Source organism: Pezoporus occidentalis, unplaced genomic scaffold (assembly GCF_034315485.1).
Source record: "Pezoporus occidentalis ecotype Australia unplaced genomic scaffold, CSIRO_AGI_Poc_V1 ctg196, whole genome shotgun sequence".
NCBI lineage: Eukaryota > Metazoa > Chordata > Aves > Psittaciformes > Psittacidae > Pezoporus > Pezoporus occidentalis.
The window spans coordinates 580,146-607,438 of record NW_026913811.1 but is presented as its reverse complement, the minus strand read 5'-3'; the positions used below and the strand labels follow the sequence as shown (position 1 = coordinate 607,438).

General features: G+C 41.3%; 1 protein-coding gene across 6 annotated transcripts in view; it reads right to left on the bottom strand.

Moving 5' to 3' along the window:
* Nucleotides 1-27,293, bottom strand: part of ZNF462 (zinc finger protein 462) — a 96,558-nt gene that overhangs the window by 27,922 nt on the left and 41,343 nt on the right. For 2 of the 6 annotated variants that reach the window (XM_062617425.1, XM_062617426.1), the window contains exons 2-7: nucleotides 25,904-26,155; nucleotides 19,836-25,312; nucleotides 18,837-19,001; nucleotides 17,025-17,299; nucleotides 13,635-13,753; nucleotides 7,891-8,082 (exon numbers count right to left, since the gene is read on the bottom strand). In XM_062617425.1, the coding sequence (XP_062473409.1) occupies nucleotides 7,891-8,082; nucleotides 13,635-13,753; nucleotides 17,025-17,299; nucleotides 18,837-19,001; nucleotides 19,836-25,312; nucleotides 25,904-26,123 (6,448 nt within the window). In that variant the 5' untranslated portion in view covers nucleotides 26,124-26,155. The remainder of the gene's footprint in view (nucleotides 1-7,890; nucleotides 8,083-13,634; nucleotides 13,754-17,024; nucleotides 17,300-18,836; nucleotides 19,002-19,835; nucleotides 25,313-25,903; nucleotides 26,156-27,293) is intronic. The other 4 variants (XM_062617427.1, XM_062617428.1, XM_062617430.1 and 1 more) reach the window with 3 other exon arrangements.

Here is a 27,293-nt window from a genome sequence, read left to right as displayed (position 1 = left end):
ACCCTGCTCTGCTAATACTGTGATTTGGAAGTGTTGGTTTTTTAGGGTCGAGAAACACTACATCAATAGCCATTTAATTTTTAGTTACCCCTTCTTTTCATCTGTCCTCCCCACAATAAATTTTTTGCCTGCCTTAAACTCAATTTAGCCTTCCTGAATTTCTTTAGGTGACTGGGCCACTTATTAGTCATGTTTAGACTGCACACAACCCTCAACAGTATAAACTAGGCTCTTTCAGTAGCTGCTCTACAACTTGCAGCCTTTGCAACATCAATGCCAAGCCACCAAAGGTTTCTAACCCCACAGCTTGCTTTGCCCATTGCTGTTTTTCCTTACAATACAGAGATGATGCATGGAAGTGCATCATGGTCCCCTGGCTCTGGCATTCACGTTATTTCACCTCTGTTTACCCACTGCCTTCTGTGATATTGCAAGCTGTTAATCTGCTGCCATGCTCCCTGATTTCCTTCACATTTTTAAGGGCAGTTAATTTTTCGGGAGCACTCCACATTTCTTTCTCTATTGCTCCAGCCTTTGACATATTTTGTATTAATGAACACACAGAGCCACAAATACGCTGCTGTCACTGAAATGCTCACTTGCCTCTAAGCTTGAAATGAATAGGGAAAATAAATACAGCTTTTATCAAGTGCTACGTTTTTGCATTCTGCTTCAAAACTGGCCCTAAAATTTCAGTGACGATATGGGTACTGAGGATCCATTCTAATCATAGAGCTCAGGAACCTGCAGTTTGTTCTGGAGATATCCAGCATTCACCTTGACATCATCCTTCTCTTCCTTCTCCTCCTCCTTTCCCTTCTTCTTATTACCACTGACAACAGAAAGACCTCATCTCTATTGCCAGCTCTGAACTCAGATCAATTTGGGCAGTATTTTTAAGCACTGGTACCAAAATGTAGTAACAATGTCCCTTAAAGAAGAAATAAAACCAGCTACTTAAACATCAAACTTTGGGCCATCAACTATGATGATGACGTATGTCCATTTCAACAGGGCTAAAATGAGCAAAGAAATTTTACCTCTTCATCAAGCACCAAATCCCTCTAGCAGGTTTTAAGATCAGTAGAAAGTAACTGGAGTCCCAGGGGACAGGGAGAATATCAGTTAGCTGACATAAGAAGGCTACTGACATGTGGGAACGATAGCCTGTAGAAATGCTCTCTTGCACAACACTGGTCAAGCCCTACTGTGTATCCCTTTACAGCAACAGAATCCTTTTTATCTGTATAGAGTGATCACAAATTCCAGGGACAACAGTAGTACGTGACAGCTAAGAGAGCATCACTACCACTTCAACCCCTACACTGCACACGAAAATCAGAGCCCAAAGTAAACACCTCAGGTAAAAAATCAACAGGAATCTAGATATGCTTCTTTCCTTCCCCTGTGGATGCAATCAGATCATTCCCATCTGTCCAGGAGGAATCCAGAAGGTGTTTCTTCCTTCATTTATTACTTGATCTACCAAATAACTTATCCTGTCTTCTCTCCACCCTAGGCAAGTCTTTCAGTATCACAGCAATCCCATCAGAGCAGGCTGGCCAAATCCATACAAAGACTGACAGCAACCTTCTCCCAGCTGCATGAGTTCCTGTCTCCATCCTGTTGAACCTCAATTTTGCGTTCACCCATTCAGTTCAAGCACAAAGAACTCGGGAGCAGAAGAAAGCACAATGAACAGCAAGCTGACACCCCCCTCCACCCCTCCCCACCCTAGCACAGCCAATGACAGAATAAACATCTCCTTCTGTTCCACTAGCCACAAAACTCTTCTCAACTTGCTGCAGGAAAAGGCCAGAAGCCAAACAAGTATACACCAGTGGAAGACTGCTGCAGAGAACAAGGTCATTCCCAGTGCCCTAGGTCCTTGAAACAGTGGGGAGTTTGTTCAGTAAACTTGGAGGTGAACAAGCCCTGCACTTGTTCCACCAGTCCCTGCCAATCTGATGCAGGAGAAAAGTTCCCATCTGATCCAACATCTGATAATTAGCTTAACACTGACCACAAGAAGTAAGACACACCAGCAAATACCGGAGAGTTTTAAACAACCACTGGCAGGCAGTCTGGCCACTGTGATAAGGAAAGATTGGCAAAATCTGAGGGAAAGCAGAAACTTGGTCTAGGTTAAAGAAAGAAGGCACACAGGTGGGGAAAAAAAAAAGCAGCCTGCAAGGAAGAAGGGTTAATCTGATGCTTCAAAGTGAGCATGCAGCATCTCTACTATGGGGCACAAAAACAGGAAAACAGGCAGGACAAGTAGACAGCTTTTGCAGGCTGACTGTAACTACAAAAGCAGAAGCATCTTTTGTTCTTCAGTATGCAGACCACAGTTTTGCATCCTTCCAACTCACCTTGCAATTAAAGCAACTAGTGACTGAAGGTTTGCCTGAATTTGCCCTGCAGTCCCTACTTTGCCTCCCCAATTAGAAACCAGCCAAACAAAAGGGTCTCAAACTTCAGAAGAGTGGGGTCCAAACCCCATTCCCTGAAAAAAGCTCAAACCCCAAACTAAATATATTCTGCTCCAATGCAAGATTTCTGAACTGTGAGGATTCTGACCCCTGTGGTCTTCCCCAAACATTAGCAGTCGTAACACACTAAGACACAGTAGCAATAGTAAGAGAGAACCAGCACCAAAGGTGGAGAGGACAGCCTTAGGAATTTTCTGCCCTGATTAGGTGGTTAGAAACATATCCCTTAATCAAGAACAACAGTGTAGATGAACAGAAATAAACAATTCAGCCACAAACTATGGTATGGATTAAAAATAAATAAATCAGGGGTAGTGTGTCTGAGCATATGGAAAGCTTGATTCTCTTCTGAAAGGCAGAAGGAAGAGGAAGATGTGTGGATCACTTTAACAATCCTGCCTCATTGGCATCAGCTGAGAAGATTTTGTTGAAAAGGCTCATTGCATCTCTCTGTTCTCATCTCATTCTGCTACTACATGGAATTGCTTTAGCAACCCTGCTAAAGGCCCTCTGTACCCCTCAGAATTTCATCTGTCAAGCAGTACAGAAGACACACATTCCAATTATGCATTATCCACTTTGAAAAAGTGTACAGAAATGGGAAGGGATTTACAGTTCTTCAACAACAGTCCCAGAAAACAAGACTTAATCAAGCAGTTTTGTACCCAGCCTGACTCTGGCAAAGCAAGCAGATATATTTATATTTCAGCCTCTACATGAGGCAAAGTTCTTTTCCACTGGCAAAGGCTAAAGTTCAGAAAAAGCTGGAACAGGGCAATGGGTGTTTCACTTAGCAGTTTTCAAAACACTTGCTGCTGCAAGTAATTAAATTTAATGAGGATGTTGACATACCATGTACAGGGAAACTCAAGAAATCTTCTAGTTCTGACCCTGCATGTGTTTTGTGATGTGTGCTGGTATTAATAATAGATCCCATTTGGTTTGCACAACAGTGAAAAGCATTATTGAGCTTCAAGGGCACACACAAAGTGTGCTGCTTTCTACATTTCAGGAACTGGTTACCACTAAAAAGAAATGAACTTGTACAATAGCAGCATGACTGAGAAGGCATTAAAAGCCACATCCAGGTCTGTCTAATCTATCACTCGCACTTTACTGTTTTGACAATTCAATAATCTTAATCAGTAACATTAAAAAACTATTATTTTGAATTACTGCACACAGTCATGATCAAACAGTTTTATGAGGCTTCAAATCTGCCAGCCATATGACTAAAGAATAGTACTTTGCTCTACAATACAGTTAGGCCAAAGGGATTACTTTCACAAAATAAAGAGTGACTCAAAAAAAAAGCAGTAGTACTAGCCATAGTAGTTTAGGGCAAGTATTTTACACACTTCCAAGATGTTTTTGCTAAGGGTGAATTCATAACATTAAACAGTTAATCTACTGAGTCGTTCTGCTTCATGGTCTATATGATGACAGGCTGCACTCATAGATTTCTAAGTTTACAAGAGGAAGGCAGTCCACCACCTCCACAGGCCTTGAATACAAGCAAACATGTAACACCAAGAATTACACAAACACAGTGTCTGTGGCCATGTGCTTTCTCCTTAGCTGATTACTTTGCAGGTAATGACTGTTTCTTCTATTCCTGTTTTCTAGTGTTCAGTCATGTAAGTTTTGTGTCTTCACTTTGCTTCCAACTCCTCCTTGCTAGAAGAGACAGTAGTCTTCTTATGTTATGCCCGGACAATGGACTGTGGGATTCCACTGCCTTGCACTCAAGTCATCAGGAACAGAGCTGACCCTGCACAGCCCAACACTGGAAACCCTTATCTGTGACACATACTGGCCCACAGAATGATAGTATCATCAGTAAATCCATAAAGCCTTTCTGGGCAGAGATTAACATGAATGTAAGTTCTGATTCTCATAAAGACTGTGAAAGGACATCTTGTTAAGGGATTCACCCAATCCTTCTAGCAGTTTGTGATATTTCAATTTACACTGTATTTTTACTGTATAAGTAAATTATCAAAAGTGTTAAGCCACATTCCAATGTAAATGGAAAATAAGTAAGTAAATCCAAACAGACAAACAAGCCAACCACACAAACGTTAATAAATAGTCAAACCACCATTTTTTTCTTGCAATACCTGCAAGCTATTGGGACAGAAAAAGAACATTTTGCCACAATGACAGCCTTATCATTTCAACAGTTGAACACCACAAAACATTCAGTGCCTTGTGATATGCAAAACAGAGAAAAGTTGCATTTGTGATTAACATTCACTGGTTTATGTGGCTGTTTGTAAAACACCCCCCAAAAAAGACATCATTATCACCCCCTCAAAAAACAAGTGCTTTGCCTCTAATTATGTTAGGATACAGGCCCCTAATTACAACAGGATACTGAAAATGGGTTCCTTACTTGCCAAATATCACCTAACATTCAAAGAGAGGTATGATACAAAAAGCAGCATTTTCCAATGATGTCTCTGGAAGAAGGCTTTCTCTGCTGACTCACAGAGACCAACACAAATACCTTACACTACTGTGCTGACAGAGTATCGTGGTGAACCCAGGACAGAGAGGCATACATACAAGCACTGAAGTAGGTATGTTGCTTTCTAACAACAATGTAGGTGCCAGGGATAGGCCCACCTAAATGCTCAGCACCCACTCCTCTTTAACTTCACTTCCATGAAAAGTATATCAAGCAACCAAAACATCTCCAGGATACACAGTTGAAAACTTCAGATATGCTTGCTGCTACCAACACAGAATGAAAAGAGATGACTCACAGAAATTTAAATGTATTCACATCTTTTAACAAATGGATCAATCTAAAAGAACAAAAGAAATATTCTAAGAAAGGCCCCTTAGGAAACATTTTCTGCAGGAAAAAAAAGCATCAGCAGACGTTCCACTGGGCTGTTGTGCCAGAACAGTTCTATTCAGACATTCACTCCCTATTACAATTCAGTACCCTTTTCTCTTTTCTCCCTTTTTACAGGGCTCGACAATTGGCAAGATGAGTTCTAGCTCCTCAAAACTCCCCCAAGTCATCCTGCTCTATTTCCTCCTCCAACCACAATATTCATCCACAGACAAGAACAGAACCCCTATGCAACCATTTCAGTTACACTAGCCTGCTGCATACTTACCAACCTAAAAATCAAATTCAGAACAATATAACACCACCATCTGTCTGTCTTTCACCACAGCCCTAATTCAATTTTGCATCCCCAGTGAATTAACTTGATCACAGCCCTTGCTGAAGGTTATCTGTACACACCAACACATGCAAAAACCAACCACACTACATTGTGAGCTCCACTTATTATTGCCTCCAGGCTAGACATAATAGTGCTCATCACACAAACCTGCATTTTCTGTTATTGAGACCAGTTTTTTATCTAGTCCTACACATCACCTGTACTTGCACACCTAAGCCAGAGAGACATTGATTTATTCCCTTCTAAAACCCAAAAATAAGTAATGTCACAAGAGCACCAATCATTAACTTCACTTATGGCCAACTTCCTAATGTAAAATAATTACTTAAAAAAGGTTATTACTTCCTTAAGTAAGGCTGAAAATGTTAACACAATTATCATAACACCTGTACTCTTCTGACTAGCTCCCCAGTGGGTGGCTTCTATTATTGTCAAAGTGACTTAACCATTAACCCTGTTTAAAGATGATCAAGCTAACTGGGACAATTTCTGCCTTGGTTTCTTGGTTGCAATACAGATCTAGGTAACAGAGTCAATCTCATGAAACGTTTTTGTTAACAGTCATTATTTTATGTATTTTTAGGAAGAGTTCCTTAAAGGCTGTAAAATTATCTTCTATAGAGATCTGCACTTGAATTTTAACTCTATTAACCATGACTTTGAGCTTCTGGGATAACCAAAAGAAAAAAAGTACCTTTTAACAAATTATTGGTGTTAAAAGATTGCCAACATTCAGAAAGACTAGGACAGCCCTTGAGAATTATTCTCTACTTCTGAGCCAATAATGGAGTGTTTTTTAAAGAAAAAAAGCCATTTAAAAAAGCAGCAAAATGCATCACAAGAGGTACTGTGCTTGCTGGATTAGTTAAAGCTAGCATTAGCAAAAATAAAAGCTCAGTTAGTAAGTCTTCATTGTACTGTTCCAGACAACCCTTTGACAAAAGGTGATGTGAGAGCAGCTGGTCAAAATCTTTTCATAAGATTCTAATTCTGACCCCAGAAATGACTTGCTAAACCACAAAATTATTATTCACGTCTCTTTTTCTTCAATAAAGTATTTCTATGCTGACTTTTTTGCCTTTAAATTCCTTCCTGCTATTTTCTAAACTTATTTCTTATCTTTCACTCTTTCTCAATTCACACATTTTCTGGTGAGAAGGGAAAGAAAGGAAGATGAGAGACCAAAAATGCTACAAAATGATTACTGATAGTTTTTACCTCCCCCATTCTCAGTTTGCCAGTAACCTAAGCAAAATAGCAGCAATAAAAAAACTTAAGAACCTTCCAAAGTTCAAGGAAAAAGGTATTTCTTTTCCTTCTTGTAATATGTCCTCCATCCATCCCAGTGTCTTGAACATCTGCAGGTCTGAACCTTTTATTTATAGTCACCTACATTCTCCTCCTATGTCACTGCAACTCATCCAGGAAGTTTCTTCCCCAAAGACTAGCTCTTTTCTTAACTGGCAGAAAACGCCACCTAAAATATGTCTAATAAGTTACCACTTAAAAATGCTTAAAGCTTGCTGTGATACCATGCAACACCTTTTCTATGAGTCTGCATTTTCACTGTTAACAGTGTCCCTTCCTCCTGCTGTGTTCCAAGTATCTTCTGCATAACCCACCAGAACAAGGAGATTAACTGCTTTCAAAGAAAGCATGGAAAAGAAAATGGTTTTGAGATTCTCCTTCCTGCAGATGCAGCTTAATATCTGAAGGCACTTTTGGTGTCCTCTGTGGCAAGGACAAGGAGAATGATTACTTTTACTGTCATTACAGGTTAACATTTTTAGCTTAATCATGTGGTTTCATTGAAGTACTCTACTAACAAAATAAAGGGGTGTTTTTCAGGAACATGGACGGAATTAGATGATCCCTTTCCCACTGGCTATTCTGCCTTTGAAAATTTTCTATAATTTAAATCTCTGCCAAGAAGCAGAGCCAGCACTGATATATTTCAAAGTCAACTGGTGACAGGCCAAGTTGACAAGCAGAATGAACTAGTGAGGTTCTAAAGAAGGTCACTTCCTACAATACCATGTTTACTCTTGGTTTTGATGCAACTTCTCTTTTTTCTTGATGATCAAATTAATTTGTTTTTTTCAGCAAGCTGCCTGCTGCATTATATTTTTTTTTGGTAATAAAAGTATTAAGTGGCACCTAAGACAATTAAATTCTTGCTTTGAGGCACCTCTTACCATTAGAGTCCTCCACTTCTTCAGCTGGAGTGTGGTTCTTGGAGGAGTGATGGGCGTGTGAGGCTGCAAGGTTGACAATGCGGGGTCTTGGAAGGGTCAGTGCTTTCCCATGCACTTTCAAGGAGTGCTCTTTCAGCTGGCTGATTGTCATGGTGGAAAATGAGCAGGAGGAACATTTGTAGGCATGTTCACCTGGGTGAGCGAAATACAGGCAAGTCATCAGCTCACAAAAGAAACAAAATGGGGCCCCCATACTTCTCTTACTGAGCTCGGCAGTAAAATTCCCATGGATTCTTCAGCAAAAGATTGAAACCAAAGAGAACAAGCTATGTGCATTTCCTTGTTCCACCATTCTGGAGTACATGGGTAGACACCTGCTTTGGACTGAAGTATCACTGACAGCTGCATATCCTTGTAAAGTGACTGATGCCAAAAAACAGAGGCCAGATTCTTAGCATGACTGCATTGAATGGTATGAGAAGAAAACAGACTTTGGGATGAAAATGGAGTCACTTAACTATAGCACTTCCAAATTTCTTTGGGAGCATAGCAACTAGAGGGGGTGAAGTCATCAGTTTCTGCATGCAGCACATCCAACGTCATAATTAATGAAGCATGGACACTACAAAATGCTAACAAAGGTCCCTATGAAAAAAAAAGGGGGGGGGGGGTGGGGGTGCTGAAATTTACATTTGGGTAGGTTGCATTTTCCTAATAAAAAACCTGACATTAGGCAGCAGCAATCTTAGCAGTAATCTTCAAAAAACTGGTAGTCAAGTCAAGGTTGGTTTACTACAAGAAGTAAACACGCAATACCAAGAACAGTGCATATCTGTAAGGCTATTTGAAAGTGTGTTATGAAAAAGCACTAAAGGAAGTGAAAGAACAGAAGTAATGAAAAGTAGTGAACTTAATTTTGAACACATTCAGAGCCAGAGACAGCAAACGAGAGGAAACAAATCCTGAGACAAGATTTGTTTTGTGTTAAGCATGGAGGCAACTGGAACATCAAGTGAAACCATCCCAACACAAACAGTGTGATATTATACAGGTGCCAAGTTATTGTTTTGGAAGTGCCACTTCCATGGACAAGAGTAACACTGGCCACGTATGAGTCATACGTAAAGTGCCAAAACTAATACAGGAGTGAAATATTCATGAGTAGTAACAGAAGAACAAGAGTTCTGGTAGTGAATGAGGCAGAACATGTTTTCCATGTCTCAACAAATTCAACAAGTTTCTCGAACAGCATTGTTTTCCAACACCAGAAATAAGTGAACAAAAAGAGAATGTGAAAATACATGTATTGTAGCAAGTCAGAGTAAGCATACCTGAAAAGATTAACTATCTAATTGCAATCCTTCATAAAAGTAATTCCTGCCCCTTCTTCCAAAAAAACTATACCAATAAAGGAGACAAAATACAACCTCTTAAAAACCTTCTTTTGCTACATTTGAAAAAGTACAGGTCAGTTAATCTGAAACGATGAAACAAGAAATTGACCCGTGTTCTTTCAATGGCATTCCTCACCTGCATATCAGTTATATATTAACTTTTTACAAATAGAAAGAAAACAGTTTTTGTATATAACATAAGTGGCTCAATAGGACAGGATTATTAAGGACAAAAGAAACTCCAAAGTATAAGATACCCATGAGATACAGATCTAGACAAACCGTCATGGTTTGTCAGTACAAGAGTACTGGTGTCTACAACAGTAGACACCAACTGTTAACTTTAAAGCACCATAAGACATTAGAGCAAATAGAGGATGATTACATTTTAAGCAGTCTACATACAACTAATAAATATGCCCACTATTCAGCCATAACAGTTTAGGTGGACATCGTCATGACAAGATGTGTTTGATTGCAGACGAAAGGCTACAGTTTGGCTTAACAGAAGCCTTCTGTGCTTTTTTGACTGTTAGTTTTGCATTTTATAGAATGGTTAAATAAAAACATATAAATAAATCTAAACATATAAATAAATCTATATAAAAACATATAAATAAATCTAAAAAATTGTACATAGTTATGTCTCAACACCCAATATGTACTCAAAGCATTATGTTCCAGATTACACAGAAACAGAGCAGGGCTCTGTTTTTACAGTCATCCATTTGTGCATGCAGTGAATCACAGAATCATAGAATAGTGAGGGTTGGAAAGGACCTTAAGATCATCTAGTTCCAACTCCCTTGCCATGGGCAAGGACACCTCACGCTAAATCATATCACCCAAGGCTCTATCCAACCTGGCCTTGAACACAGCCAGAGATGGAACATTCACAACTTCCCTGGGCAACCCATTCCAGTGCCTCACCACCCTCACAGTAAAGAACTCCTTCCTTATATCCAATCTAAACTTCCCCTGGTTAAGTTTTAACCCATTACCCCTTCTCCTATCACTACAGTCCCTAATGAAGAGTCCCTCCCCAGCATCCCTATAGGCCCCCTTCAGATACTGGAAGGCTGCTATGAGGTCTCCACGCAGCCTTCTCTTCTCCAGGCTGAACAGCCCCAACTTCCTCAGCCTATCTTTATACAGGAGGTGCTCCAGTCCCCTGATCATCCTTGTGGCCCTTCTCTAGACTTGTTCCAACAGTTCCATGTCCTTTTTATGCTGAGGACACCAGAACTGCACACAATACTCCAAGTGAGGTCTCACGAGAGCAGAGTAGAGGGGCAGGTTCACCTCCTTTGACCTGCTGGTCATGCTCCTTTTGATGCAGCCCAGGATACGGTTGGCTTTCTGGGCTGCAAGTGCACACTGAAGCCGGCACATGTTCAGTTTCTCATTAACCAACACCCCCAAGTCCTTCTCCACAGGGCTGCTCTCAATCTCTTCTCTGCCCAACCTGCAGCTGTGCCTGGGATTGCTCTGACCCAAGTGTAGGACCTTGCACTTGGCTTAGTTGGACTTGGGCATTGGCCCATCTCACAAGCGTGTTAAGGTCCCTCTGCATGGCATTTCTTCCCTCCAGTGTATCAACCAAACCACACAGCTTGGTGCCATCGGCAAACTTGCTGAGGGCGCACTCAATCCCACTGCCCATGTCAAAGACAAAGATGATGAATAAGACCGGTCCCAACACCGATCCCAGAGGGACACCACTCGTTACTGGTCTCCAGCTGGATATTGAGCTGTTGACCACAACTCTTTTGTGTGCGGCCATCCAGCCAGTTCTTTATCCACCAAGTGGTCCACCTATCAAATTGATGTCTCTTCAATTTAGAGACAAGGATGTCATGCGGGACAGTGTCAAACACTTTGCATAAATCCAGGTAGATGACGTCAACTGCTCTACCCCTGTTCATCAGTTCTGTAGCCTCATTATAGAAGGCCACCAAATTGGTCAGGCAGGATTTCCCCTTAGTGAAGCCATGCCACCAACCACTTCATTGTTTTTCATGTGCCTTAGCATGCTTTCAGTGCATCCAGTGTCATTACTAATGAAGCAAGGATACTAGAAAATCCTAACAAAAGTCCTGTGAAATATATATATATATATATATATATATATATATATAAAAGGTAAAAAATTTTAGATTAAAACAACATGTAGCCCATTTAGAGATACTGTAAACCCTTCTGATTCATGCCAAAGGAGATGGCACATACTGGATGAAAAACAAATGCCAGAAACACTGAGTAGTACCAGCTGTTAAGCAAGAATGCATTTTACAGTATACTGAATTTTCATCCATCCCCAGAAAATAAGGGAAAGGCAGACTGAGTAAAGTATTTCAGGATTCTGTATTTTACTGAATTTTATAGATCTCCTGGAGATTTCAGAAAAATTCTACTTTAAAATAAACTGATAATCAGATGATTGACAAGAGACCAAAAATTGGTCACAAAAGAGGTTCAGAGAATCACTATTATTGAAAAACTGGGGAGGCTGAGGGAAAGTCTTCATAACATGTTTATTCACTAGTATGTATTTCTGAAGGAGTGATCTGAAACACAGCAAAGCAAAGCTTTGCCTGAAAAATACACAATCAACTTGTCTGTGATGTGAAATAGTAGAAATGGACTGAGGCAGAAACAGGTCATAAGCCTTCAGAAAACTTGTTATACAACTAATTGTGCAAGCACTATCTAGAAAACCACTGTGTTCTTGCACATTGCAAAACATGGTCCCTTGAGGAATGTCCAATAATCAAGTTCAAGAGCATGAATTCATAATAAATAAATCAAAGACTTACATGAAGAGGAGTGTGAAGTAAATATTAGCTGCATGCTAACTTGACTCTAAAATTCTGGAAGGTTCAAACAAGGTAACACGAAGTAGCCCAACTGCACATTAGCATAAAGAAAACATTATCTTATGGTTGCCAAAGATAAAGAACCATGTCACCTCTGTAGAGGATGTGGAACTGTAAACTGGAACTGCTGCATACAGTTGGATTTCCTAGAAGGGATAGAAAGCCATGGGCCCCAGTACAACAGGAGACTGGCAAAAATTAAGCTAATCCAAAATACCCATCTAAGTACAGAAAAAGGTCCTGGCACAATCTCTGTGAAATCTGAAATCAGTACAGGAAACAAAGTACAAGCGAGCATCAATCCTCAATCCCTCCTACATTTTTGTATATGAGAAGTGCCTTTGGATCAATGGTGACAATTACTTTTCTTCTTTTTCGGGTTTTTTTTTTTATTCCCCACAGCAGACACACATAAATTCTGCTGCCTTTTCTCTCCATTTTCCCATCTTCCTTCTCCACCCCAACCTGTGTATATGACGTAGTGTAAACAAATAATAAACAAAGGAACATACTTCTAGCCCTTTTGTCATCTGTTCCAGGAGTTTCTCTGTGCAACTTTTTAACAACCCGGCTAGTTTGCAGGTGTTTAGATAGGTCAATATTCTGTTATTTGCATCAGAGTTCATGTTCTGCCTGTGGTCTGAGGGTTGTTTTTTTTTGTCCTTTTAACCACAAAGATGGAACTGTGTCAGCTGCATCTTTGTGGAGCCAATGACTCAATCTTCTGATAACCTTTCAACACATGATGCATGATAATGCCAAGAGCCTAGGGCCATGGAATAAAGCTGAGGAAATTCTGATTCCTGCACTTTTTAATAAAAATCAAAGGTGCAACACTTTGAGACAACCTGTCCTGTATGACAGATCACCCTCCCAATTCTGTTTAGCAGAAGCATGTCTATTTGTCTTGCAATACAGACATTTGCAAGAAAAATTTCCGTGTACGATAATGGAATCATGCCATTCTCAGTCTGCTGCAGACAGACCTGACCCCCAAAGTTTGCAGTGTTTGGTTTTAACATGAAAGCCAGAGTAAGACTCTACCAAAACCAAGGTGTAATCCACAGTCCTTTCCCCAGAGTCACCTAAAGCACAAACATAAAACCAAACATAATGGAGCAAAGCTCACTACCAATCTGTTGAGACACCGATGGTACAAGCGAATGGATTAAATTCTTTTGGAAACAAGCCAAAATAATAAGAAAAAAAAATCCACGTTCACATGGAAGAAAATAGAAAAATTAAGTTCTTGAAGTATTCATCACCATTTTAAATTCTTGTCCTTCCAAAAACATTATCCAAACTGCCACTGATTCCAACAGGTGAGTAGGCTGGCCGACAACTGACTTGACTTTGGAAAGCTTACCCAACTTCGGTGACAAAACACGTGGCTGAAATCAGCATCTCTGACAAGCAACAAGAATACATGGGCCATTTCAGCTGCTGCTCTGCAAAACTGACAGATAAAACTTACCAGCATGAGCCTTGAGTATATGTGTTTTCAGGCGACTATTGTAAGATGACTTGAATGGGCACAATTTGCAACGGAACGGCTTATGGTGTCCATGATGGGTCTGCATATGACGATCCAGACTTGAAAAGAGAAACACAGAAAAAGGGAAACACAAAAGAGTAAATAATTTCAACTATTCCTTCAGATGCAAAGCAAAACACTTAACAGCAATAATAAATTAAATAAGAGGCAGACCAGAGTCAACTACCATTTCTCATACTCTATCTTAAAATTTAATAGGTCTGCTTACAGAATAAAGTAGAATCTAATCTGAGGAAAAGGAGCAGAGCTCACACCAATTCTGTTATGCATAAAACACGCCACTTAAATAAACTTATAGCATAAGAATAGTATCAATTAAATTGTACTTGATCCAGACTCAAAGGACCAGTTGAAGAAACAAGAAACAGTCAAGAACAGTAAAATTGTCATTACAGAAATCTTCTCCTGGCAAACATTTTTATAAAAATAGATCCCCTTTTGTCCTGTTGATGGGGCGGGGGAAGAGTATTTTTGACCAGCTTTAGTGAGGAAGCCTTCTTTGGGTTACAGCAGCAAAAGCAGATTAGAGATCATGCTCTGGGGAGGGTGCCAACAGGCTGCAGTTGATGAGTTCCAGAATTAAAAGGCAGCAGAGTTTCAGAAGTAACAGTGTGGGAGATTCTGCATGAATCTCAACAAGAGATGGAGAAGTGGCAAAGACCAGCCTCCACTTTCTTCAGGGAAAATGGAAGCTACCAACAGCCTGAATACTGGGGGATAATCAGAACCTGCTCTCTCTCCATAGTTTCTTGTCACAGCTCAGTAAAGGGAAGGGAAAAAGGGATATTTTTCACATTTTCTAACAGAAGATCAAATTCATTCTGAGCGAGTCCTGCAGAGCTCTGCTGTTCCTACACTATGGCTGACAGCCATGAATTCAGAGTCTCCAGGTGGCAGGCAGGTAGTTGTAAACATTTCCAGTACAGCCTCTTCTTCAAGATCTAGTATTAGTTTGAGTAATCTTGTACATGGTGATGGAACAAAAGCAGGAGAGATACATCATAGTGGAGGAGTGGCAGTTTGCCAAAACAACCCCCCACCTGACACCTTAATTCCAGATGCATTTCATGCATATTTCCTTTTATTTTCCCTAAATTGTCCTGTTCTTTTTTTACTGAATATCAGCACGTAGATCAAGTGGCAATTGTTCCAGCCCTCTCATACTACAAAAGATACTCATGGGATCTTTAGTCCCACACTGACAAGAGCTTGAGCCAGAAAACACTTGTTTATGAGAGCTAATACTGAAGTCTGTGTATTTAAAGATCCAATGACAGAAAAATAATAAAAAATTATTTTGCATCACCTCACAGGGCCACTTCATACAAATATAATTTAATAGAGACCTGGGATGGAGTTTGTGGCAAGGTCAGATGTACAGCTTTTTGAGATATATGAGATAAAAGGTCCCCTAAATAAGTAAGACATTGAACACTTGTAGTGAATACTTCATAGAACAAAACCTATGAAAAAGCTGAAAAAGTGCGCGCTTACTTAGGAATTAAAGCAGACTGCTAAAGACGTATATAATACATATCAAGCTATTCTAACATATACCTTAAGGTATTCTACACGATAACAATGAAAACTATATTCACATCCACATACTTTGCCAGAAAAATTCTTCCAAAGGCAGGTTTTAAAGTCTTGTTCAGATGCAGGAGAACAGTGTGCTACTTAAATATTTGGTTTTGTTTCTTTCACAGACTTTACTTTCCAAAGAGTAATTGCATCAGACACAAACACAAAATATGAAGCAGACAATTTCAGCAAGTAACAACATCTATTATCAAGTTAGGTGATACCTCTAGAGTTCTTCCTTGCAATCCACCACTTTCTGACTTACCCATCCTTCTACCTGCAGGATATGACTTTATTCACTTCCCAAGTAGGAAATAGAGTGACTAGGGACCAAACTTAATGGCAAGTCTGATTTTGGAAGCATTTACTAGGCAAGTAGAAGGTTTGTAAGCTATGAGAGGGAGGGACATCCTCAACTGTCAGACTTGCCAAAGGGTGGGATACTCCCAGTAGTGCCAGTCCTTCTTCCAGTCCCTTTCTTAGTGTTGGCTGCTTAACTCCATTGCCCTTTTCAACAAGTCAGACCAAGCTGTGGCATCAATTTGCAATGATGCTACAAAAATCAGCAGGAATCTCACTTCTTAATATGAGTAAAACATGCCTTTTACCATGCTTTCTCTCCCACATGCCTTTGACTGCAATCCAGTGACATCTTCACCAAATTTAGGAGAGCTACTGAGAGTGCTATGAATGCCTACATAAAATGAGCACCTGGATCTCTCTTTTATTAAAACAGTAAATAAGATGTTCTCTCCCCACAGAATCAAAAAAAACAATATACCTGTGACTCAGTCCAAGATGCTAATAGAAAGTATCCCACAAACTCTATTGGGGGGGGGGGGGGATGCCATATATATGATTATGATTTAAATAATTTTTAAAACTCCCAATCTTAAGGCAAAGCCAGTCTTGAGACAACAAACCACAAAAAACACAACCATTCATGATAACTGTGTATTTTCCATGCGCTGTATCAGACAAGAAAACAGGCTTAGGGAGTCATCATCCCTGGCAGTGTTCAAGACCAGGTTGGACAAGGCCTTGGGTGATATGATTCAGTGGGAGGTGTCCCTGCCCATGGCAGGGGGGTTGGAACTAGATGATCTTAAGGTCCTTTCCAACCCTAACTATTCTATGATTCTATGATTAGTATACCACACTGCTGTGAACTTCAAATATTTGTAGACTGAAATTGCACATCATAGTTAAGAAATTTTTATTAAAAAAATCTAATTTTAAGGTAAGTTTATGACAGTTACTTAATATTAGAAATGAAAACTCAATCATCAAAGAGTTACAGTAATTATAAACAAGGTAGTTATGTGCAGCAGAAGTTCCTTAAACATGAAAGATTAAGAAGAAAAATACTTTCCTCTTCTTCTTAAAAACTTGTTAAGTCTCATACATTTGACAAGGTTGCATAAGTGGTGGGCTTCACTGTTTGCCTACTGAAAGAGGTCTTACTCTTTTGCTTGCATGCTTTTACCCTACACGCAAAAAAAAAAAACAAAAAAAACAACGGCTTAAATAAATTCAAGAAGATACAAAGATGCAACCTTTTATAAACAGCCACTCATAATGGCCAAAGATTTTGCAGCATGGAAAATACCTAAATGCTGAGAAAAGTGCTGCTCAAGATCAAGTTGACTGCTCTCCTCTTCAGTGTCAACCTGCAAAACAGCAGTGCTAGTCTGTACTTCTTCTGAAAAGAAAATTAAAACAACTTACTTGTGCCTGAAAGCAGAGACAAAGGAGCAATACTGGCAGCTGTACTTGTCTTCCCGGGTAAACATGGCCAGAGCCAAGTGACTCCTCTCGTGAGATCGTAGACCCTGCATAGACATCAAAACCCGGTCACACTGGCTGCAGTGGTAGCCCCCAGGCCTGGTTTCATCTTCCAAGGATGCTCCAAATTCAGCTTCTGTAAATTCCATAATGCCAGGGTCTTTGGCTCCCTCAAAACCCTCCATCAAAGTTGTGTTTGAAGAATCTTCAGCTTCCTGCTAAAAAACACATACCCCCCCAAAGCCATCAATTCTCTCTCCCTTCTTCCCCTCGGTCTTTTCCTATGTGCTCACTATAATGCCTAGCTTTCCCACTGCATTATTTTTCTAACTATATCCCTACACAAACTCCACACCAATGGCTTTCTGGAAAAAAAGTTTACTTTTGGGAGGGAAAAATGTTATTATATCTACTATATACACACATGCAGATGTAAACAAAAAAAGTCTCACTCGATCAAATTTGAGTCAGGTTATGAAAAAATACAAGAAACTGAATCAACTTTCAACAGTCCTGATACAAACCTTCTGAACTTGAACAGATAAACATCAGTAAGGTATAGAGCAAGTTAATTTTAGTTTATTTTGCTCTAGCTTACAGTGTAGGTACTCTGCAGACTAACACTGTAGTTTACAGTAGACTTTGTCCATCAGTATCAAACAATAAAAACATCAGTACTCTAAGACCGTAGTTTCTCTTTAAAAATAAAAAGCAAACAGAACAAGTCTGTTTTTTACTGGTTTTCCTAAGTTTCCTTCCCTTTTCTAACCTGAACATACATTTTTGCAGCAACTTTAACAGCCTACAAGAGTATTTCCATCATATTCTTTTAGCCATGGATTTCAGCTTCTGTTTCCTGCTGCAAAACTATTTACTCAAAAGAATGCATTGACCCTATGTAAACTTCACTTGAGACGCAAGAAGTGTAAATCGTCTGTTAGGAGAGAAGTGTCTGAATCTGTCAGTAGTACTGGGTAAAGTAAAGAAAGGTCAGTGACAGGGCAATAGGTTTCTCAGGTAGGAGAAGTAAAGCCATAAGGACTTGGCTTCCTCACAACAAGCAGACGCTGTTGCCAAAGAAGCACTTTTTAGTCAGGCAGCAGGAGTCTTTGCCAAGAGCCCACTGCAGAATGAGGAGGAACATACAGCTAGTTCTGACAGCCTTGCTGCACTTCCACTACCCCTGCTAATATCCTGGAAAGAAGGCTGTGGAGAATGGCCTGTCCTTGAGATCTCCTAGAAGTCATTCCCTTCCACATGGAGAAAAGAACAACACACGTACACCAGATCACCTGAATAGGACCACTGGCTCAGCTGACCACTGAATGTTTTGTTTGAAGCCAGTGTGCAAATTTCATGTGGAAAGGTGTACTGTAAGCAAGTCCACACATTTCCATATACACACTTCCCACGCTTCCAAAAGTTGCCCAGCATAGATGAAAGAGAGAAAGCCTCCTGCTCATAAACCAAGTCTTTCGGTCATCAACGACATCAACTCCTTTGTGGCTGAGAAGAAATGAGAATTAAATAGTCTTCATTCCCCTGGATCAAGAGTGGAAAAAAGTTAAAACATCTTTAAATAAACCAAATGCACTTCAGAAACTTAGTGTTGAATTAAAACATCATGCTGAACTGGAATACCCAGTTCAAAACTCATTTAACTCACAAGAGCCCTTCGCAGGTTTTCAACAAACCCTTTATTTTAACAGTGAAAGAAGCTGCAGTCACCTTCAGTCACCTTTTTACAATTCTTACCTTTACCGTAGCTGACACAGAAGAGACATTCCCATACTGGACATGCTTGCGAAGGTGATTACAGATAGCTCGAAGTGTTGGATGGACTTCCACACAGAATTTGCATTTGTAGCCAACCACCTTCCTCTCCTTAAGTTTTGAAACCTCTTCCAAGTGTCCAAAAGCCTGTTTGAGGACACAAGCATAAGTCACTGAAGCGTGCTTTGCTACCTCATTTTTAGGAACACAAGCCAGGTTTTACACCTGAAGGGATATTACACTTAATGTACATATGCCCTGTTTTCCAGAACTGCAAAGGTTGATTTTTGTTGACATCTTTAAATGCCTCCAAAATAAACACACAGTTTCTGCCTAACAGGGGTCCCCCAGAAGACTGTTCACTTTAACTCGAAACTGCTCTTCCATTACCCTACAACTTCCCCAACAGCTCTGCAGAGCTTTTCTACAGCAAGTATACTTCAAACTGAAGCAGAAACAGGTAAGCAGGCAAGAAAAAGAGCACAATTTGGTCCTCTGCTTATGAGGCACCTGCCCAAATTTTCAGTCACCAGATAGATTCATGTCAATACTGAGTGCTTAATCAGAGAAACTACTGAGAAAGAGAGATGACTGAGAAGGCAACTGATGCATTTTTCAGAAGCATGCTGAAGAGGGGAAAGCCACATTTTGCAAAGAATTTGCAACAAAATACACAGCAGCCTTCCCACAAAAGAACAAGTTAACTGTCTGATACAGATGGCCTTCCAGAAGGCTGGGAGGAAGGAAAGAAGGTAAAGAAAATACTGAAGGAAGCAGCAGGGCAGAACCTCAGGAAATGAGGAGGATGAATAAGGAAATTAAGGCAGAATGTGTAATTGACTTATGGAGCTCACTGGCATGCTGAGTCATTCATTAGCTTGTGGTCATTTGGCTGTCAAAAAGAACATGCAAGTGGGCAGTAGTGAGCTCCCTGGCAGAGAGCTGGGAGCAGGGAAAGAGACCAGACACATAGATCCTTACCCTTTCTTGTTTAAAATCTGCAAAAGCACCATCTGCATATTTCTGCTTGCTCAAAAGCTGCTTCCTCCTCTCCTGACGTTTGGCACGCTTCTGGAATTCCTCGTTGTGACCATTCAAGTGTGTGGTCAGCTCTGCTGTGCTATGCAACTTCATATCACAGTGCTTGCACTGGTAGACAGGGTTCTGGGAGCGTGTGCCACCTCCCAGTATGGTAAAGTCCCTCTTCAAATCCTTGCTGTGGTGGTCAGTGTAATGCATGCACAGCAATTCCGCTGTGCTGAAGGACAGCTTGAAACATTTTATGCACCTGAAGGGAAGCCACTCAATTTCCTGAGCCTCAGTCTCCACCTCAGGCTTTTCAAAGTCACTCCTCTCCTCAATTGGGGTTGGCTTTTCATGCTCATCAGCATAGACAGCAGTGAAGTAACCCCCCAGCTTGCTCGCATGCTGCTTCTTAGGGAAGACACCTGGGTGACGCTTCATGTAGTGGGACACAATACCTTTTTTGCTGAAGGACTGGAAGGAACAAAGTGAGCATTTCTTCTTCTCTACAGCCCTCCTCAGCTCCTCACTTAACTGAGGAGTGTCATCCTTGGGAGGAGATGGAATGATCACTTTATTGGGTTTGTCACTAACTGTCCTGGAGGCTGCTAAGCAGTGAGTGTAGTAAGCATCAATGTCATGTCTTTTCTGGTAGTGTGCTGCAAGCCCTTTGCGGATAGGGTTGGTGTACGAACATAAGGCACATTTGAAGAGGTTATTTTTGCCCTCTGGCTGTGCCCGGACATTGTTATGTTTAATGCGGTAGTGCCTAGCTATCCCCTTTCTGGTAGAACAGAAGTATTTGCAGAGCTGACACCGAAAAACTGTGTGAGACACCAAATGAGAACTGGAGAAATGAGGTCCTGACATAGATACTTCTCCAAGATCCTCAGCAGCAATTTCTGGAGAGGCCTTGATTTCAGTCACCAGGTCTGGCTCCACTGAGGCAGACACCTTTGGTGGTGACTGCGCAAAAACATCAAACTCAGGCTGATTGTGGTATTTCTCATAGTGAATTTTCAGCTTCTCAAGTGTTCCATGGGTGTAAGGGCAGAGTTTGCACCGATAAGCACCATAGCCTTGCTTGAAAATCCTACTTGTCTCTTCCACATCATTCTGAGCAATATCAGTTGACTGCTCCACATCATGCACAAAGTCTTCAGCAGTGACCTTTATTGATGGATGTCGTTTCTGGTAGTGTGTGAGAACGCCATGAATACGTGTATTGATGTATGGGCAATGTCTGCATTTATATACAGCCCCTGGGTTAATGTCTATATCCTGAGCAAAGTCCGCAGCTTTCACTTTCATGCCAGGATGCTTTTTGCCATAATGTGTCAGGAGGCCATGCAAGTTGTTGTACTCAGACTGGCAAACTGTACACTGATACGGAGTGGAGGAGATAGCAGGGTTTGCAGAAGCCAGCTGGACAGTTTTTTCCTGGGAAAGGCTGGGATCCTCTGCACACTCTGCATCCTGATCAATCTGTGATGCTGTTATCTGGTCTTCAGCATCCATCCTGACCCCGCCTTCGTCAAGCTGTGGGATGCATTTCTCAGCAGCATCTTTCTCCTTAATGATATCCAACAACACAGATTCATCTCCATTCATGGCCCAAGGGTGAAATGCTTGGTAGTGATTAGTAATATCCCAAATGGAAGATGCTTCAAAAATGCAGTCTCTGCATTTATAGGTCTTTATCTCTGTTGGCATCACTAGAGCAGGAGGAGAAGGATCAGGACCTGCCCAGAGTTTAGTTGCCATATATGTATAGTCAACATAATGCTCGGGATGTCTCCTTTGGTAATGCACAAGTAAGCCACTTGGCTCTGTGTGTGAATAAATGCACCATTCACAGTGATAACCAGCTTCTATCAAGCCATCTAAAAATGCCCATCTCAGAATGGATGTGACTGTGGCCTTCAGAGTTGGGTGGTCTTTTTTAATATGCTTCCTCAGTGCGTAGAAGTAAGGTGTTGTGTAGCTACACTGCCTGCATTTGAGGGCTCTCAGCTTTGACTTGTCCCGTTCAGTGCTGGAGGTGTGAGCAGGCATGCTGCCAGGTGATTTCTTCTGGCTGCGATCGCAAAGGCTTCTTATGGTGGCTGTATGCTGCCTAATCACGTCTGCATTAGCTTTGAAGTCACGGTGCTTCTTTTGGTAATGAATGAGCACGCCTTTCACTGTCCGATTTCCATAATCACAGTGCTGGCAAAAGAACATTTCATTCTCAGGAGGATTCACAGGGGTCTCAGTTCCACCCCGGCTCAACTGCTGCATTGACATAGGTGGCCTCTGAATACCAGGTGGCAATTCACCAGCCCTCATCATGGCTGCAGTGGGGGGTGCCTGCCTGATATATTTGGCAGTGACCTTTATCTCTGGGTGCCTTTTCTGGTAGTGGACAAGAACCCCTACAACTGAACGGTTGCTGTATGAACAGTGTTTGCAATAGTAGAGTTCAGTAGAGAGGTCTGGTGGTGGTGGTGGAGAACCCAAGTTGGACAATTTTGGGGAAATGGGTGTTCCCAGCTCAAAAGACATCTGAGCCAGGGCAGAGCCCCTCTCAACAGAGACTACACGCATAGTCTTCTGAATTCTGAAATATGATGCTTTTTCTTCAGGGTGCTTTTTCTGGTAATGCACCAGAACTGAATGCATGTTAGGGCTTGCAAATGAACACACGTCACAGTCATAAACAACCACGCTATTGACTGAAAGTTCCTTCTGGTTTTCACATTCAGGACTAAAACTCTTGGTGGCACTTTTGTTAAAACCAGCTGGCACACCAGCCCCGCGAGCCACGGGGGTGGAAGTTGCCATAGTTTTTGGAGCAGAATTCAAGATCTCCCTCAGTGTCTGAGACTCTGTGTTCAGCCCCTCTTGCTGCTCAACAACGTAGCTTGAAAATATCATTGCATTGTTAATTTTCACTGTGGGATGCATTCTTTGGTAATGTGGCATCAGGCTTCTAACATTGGGGCTTGTATAAGAGCAGAAGCGGCACCGGTAGATCAGATCAGAATGATCAAAGTTCAGTACATTCATAGCTTCAGGATGATGCTCTCCATAATGCTGTTGCAGATCTTCAAAATTTGTGTAGTCAATGTAGCACTCAAGACACCGGTATACTGCGCTGTGATCATTGGGATCCAGGATATACCTAAAGCTGAATTTAATATAGGGATGCATTCGCTGGTAGTGGGTGCTAACACTCCTGGCAGATTTGTTGCTGAAATCACAGTGTTTACAATAGTAAAGTCTGCCAGAGTCATTAAACTCTGAATTCTCATTGTTCTGATCAGTACCATATATGTTCGACTGGCTCCCCAGAACAGAGGCATTAGGGCTCTGATGGTCCTTCATGCTGACAGAAGAATAATAGTCTTCCTCATCTTCAGATAAAGTGAGCTCAATCTCTGCTCCATTGGTGGAATTGTAGTCATGTTGCATGGTTCTAAAGTTTGTTTCCTTCTGGGAATCATTAGGCTCTCTGCCCCACATTTGTTGGGGTGCATAAGTACTGGAAACATCTACCATTGGCTCTGTTTGTTCTTCTTCTCTGTCTAACTCCACTTCTATCTCCACCTCATTGTCCTCCTCCTCTTCCTCATCATCCTCTACATTAATCACAGCATCTTCTTGCTGTTTGTTTTGGCTGATTTTGCTCTGCAGGTTGCTCGCTATTTCATCAATTCTAGTTCTCTTTTTCACTGGTGAGAGATCTAAAGGGAAGTCATTTGACACTTTCCGCGGGGCTTTTGCCACAAAGTTATTTTTAGATGAGAGACCAAGGATGGAGGTCTGGCTCTTCTTCACTGTGCTGGCAGAGGGGTGAGCATCTGCCTCACTTTCTTGTGGTGTATTTGATGGCGGCCCATCATATTTTGGCAAGTTGTCACAGAATGAATGCTTGTGCTGCTGATGAACTCTGAGGCCTTTCAAAGTCGTGGTGGAATAGTTGCACATTGTGCACTTGTATGGATGCTGTGAATGGGGCTGGGGTGATTGCTGTTGTTGCTGTTGCTGCTGTGGCTGCACTGGTTCCATCATTCCAGCTGACTTCCTGCCATTTATATTTCCACTCTCGTAAGACACTGTGCTGTCGTTCAAAGAAGAGGCGATGCTGTCAGCCTGAGAGTTCATAGTGTCCCAGTCTGATGTTGTTCCTGTGTGACACTGCTTGTGGGCACCAAGCTTTAATGAACTCTTACAGGTGAAAGGGCATTCATCACACTTGTACACAGCTGTCTTACCAGACAGGTGGATATTCTCAATGTGACGGGATATGCTGCGGCGGTGCATCGTCAGGAAAGGGCAAAAAGGACACTGGAACCTGTTCATATACCTTCTAAAGGGAATTCCCTTTGTTTCCAATAGTTTATTGCCATCAGATCCCATCAGCTGCTCTGCAGACATTCCTGAGGTCTGGTGATCCATGGAGTTCAAGCCATTCTCACTGTCCATTTCATTTAGTTCTTCATCCGAGCTGGAGTCATTCAGCATACTGCTTGTTTCCAGGTCAGCAGAAGAATTTGTCATATCAGCAATTCCATAGCGGGATCTGTCAGATAAATTAACCATGCCCGAGTTGTGAGGTGACTTCGGCTTCATTTGAGGGTAAGACACAGAAGAAAACTTAGAAGATGTAGAAGAGTTGGGCCTGATAAGGGAATTGCCCATAGAGCTCCTGAAGTTTGAGACATTGGCATTCAACATCTCACGTCCTGTTGTATTCATGGACATATAATTAGAGTTTGGGGAGGCATTCTGGGCACTCTTACTCTGCACGTCAGGTGCACTGGTTCCATCCTGTTGCTGCCTCAGGCTTGATAGTATTTTTACCATGCTACGATGCTTCTTCATCATGTGGTCACACCAGCGCTCCCTTCGAGGTGTCTGGTAGCTGCACCATTCACAGCAAAAGTTGCCCCTAGACTTTGTCAGGGGCTTAACCATGGATTCCAAAATGCTCCGCTCCACCACTTCTGCAGGCAGCTCCTTGCAGGGTTCCTGCACTGGCACAGAAGCAGATGTTGATTCAGACACAGCAGCAGCAGCAGCAGGAGGAGTTGAAGTCTCTTTCAGGTTGTTTTTGTGATACATTTTCTGGTGTTTAATAATCCTCGCACGCCTGGGTGACTTGTAGGTACAGAACTGGCAACTGAAAACTTTGCCAAACCCTTCATGCATCATGATGCTGTAATTTAGGGAACTAGCCGTTGGTGGGCCTGCTGAGCTCCCCCCAGCCTGTGCTCCATGAACCTTGCGTGTGTGCTCTATGAGGAGATTTTTGGAACGGAAGTAACGCACACAGAACTTGCACTGGAAAAACTTGTTGGTTGGTTTAGGATTTGGAGCCACATGCTGACCATAATAAGTCTGGCTCTGGCTATAGTAACTTCCAGTCCCCATCTGACTTGCTGCATTTTGCCCTAAAATGAGAATTAAGGTATGTATGTTAATAAACTAAACCAAGTAATAAGGTTTCTTCTCCACCCACCCTGTATGCGTAAGAATGCAACCACATCCTCAATAGATGATAATTACACTAGCATTCCCTCACTTACTTATGGTGAGATCTACATATTTGGCAATGATCATAAAAATTACTATTACGCATAATTTGTACATATACATGACTGAGGTATATAGTTTGATACAGATAATTTCCAAACTAATCTTCTTGAGGAAAAAATAAACCCAGTACACTAACAAACTTGAAAATTTTGAGGTGTTTCACAGTAATGAAGAACAACCCAAAACTCTAAAACAAAAAGCAGTATTAAGAACTACATGAAAAGCAGCTGGGAAATAAAACCATCCTCCATGCTTGCATTTATAGAAAAAGCCACGGTCAGAACCAATACGGCTCTGAAGCTAGACATCTGTTTTGCTGATATAGCAATAAAGATGAGTTTTTCAAACTAAACTAAGACATACTGAAATAAGACACATGTAAAATAAATAGAGAGTTAAGAGTTGAGATCTTAACAGTTGATGTCAGCCTTTGAGTTGAGACTTACCTGCTATTTCATCTGCGATTGCAAATTCATCCTTTACAGAAGAAAATTCAACCTCAGTCTGGTTGCTAGCATTCATGGAACCAGACCTTGGCTGGCTAGGACTTTCCTCAGAGACATCAGTTGGCTGCAGAAAGGCAGTGTGAACATCCTGAATGTGAGCTTTTAGGTCTTCATAAGATGGAGCTCGAAAATCGCAGCCATCACACTGCAGCACCTCCATGGTTCAGGGATGATCTTTTACATTAGAAAATCCTGCAAAAAAAAACAGGGAAAGAAGAAGGAGATATATTCTACACCAATGCCGTTACAAGAAATCCTGAAAATAGGTAATACGGTAATACCAAACCTATAATGAGACTGTCATTTCCAGAGATTCCGCAAATACTGTGGTGTAAAACTCAACCTTTACTTACCATATTAAGAGACATAAATTCAGATTCACATGAAGTCCTGCCTAGGTAGCTCACAAGTTGCTGACTCAACTCTAGAATCAACTTTCTGACAAGTGGCTATTGATTTCAGTCTTTGCCCTCTTGGCTTTTCCATTAGAGAGGATATGTCTGTTGTTCGGAATTTTGTGTCATTTAAGACCATAACCCATATGCTACAGAAGGAGCCCATTACTCCCAGCCATACACTGAAATTTACAACCTTATGAGACCAACCCAGCCCTCTTGGAAGTTGACAAGTCCTGCCTGGTTTACTACCATAGACCAACTGCCTTTACAGGAAGAAACCTGCCTTTCTTCTCAACACCCTATCAGTCCTGATGTTGGTGGAAAACCTACTTAACAGCAAGGTGAGATGCAGCTACACAAGACCAAGGTAGAATGCTTTGCTCTGCCCTACTTTCCCCAAGCTTTGTAGGGACATTTCTATTCATTGTTAAAATGTTTACAATTTCATTTTATTCTGGGGAAACGACCTTAGCAGTCTGGGGGACAGAGAGGGCTGAAGGAAGAAAAAGACAGCAATGAGAACAGGAATGCTGAAAAAGTATAATGAAAACAGGAGTTATAAAGACTTAGGAGACATCATGACTTCTTCGATTTATCCCACAGCCTCGCATACCTTGAAGAACAAAGCAACATAAGATATGGTAAGATGAACTGTGGTGGTTCAGCTTGCGGCCAGTGAATGTTTATGCACTGCCATGAAGAAGAGGAGAAACAAAGCACAAGCAAGAAAAAAGACTGACACCCTTGCACTGTGCACTATTTAGGCATGAGAGCAACCTTCCTATGTTAATACAAGATTACTTGGTTAAGATTCCATGTGCTGTGCTGGGAAAGGATGACAAACTGAACATTCAGACTTCCAAGACAAAAGGGCAGCCTAAAATACAAAAAAAAAAAAAAAAAATCCATGTGTTTATTGTACGTGGAGTATG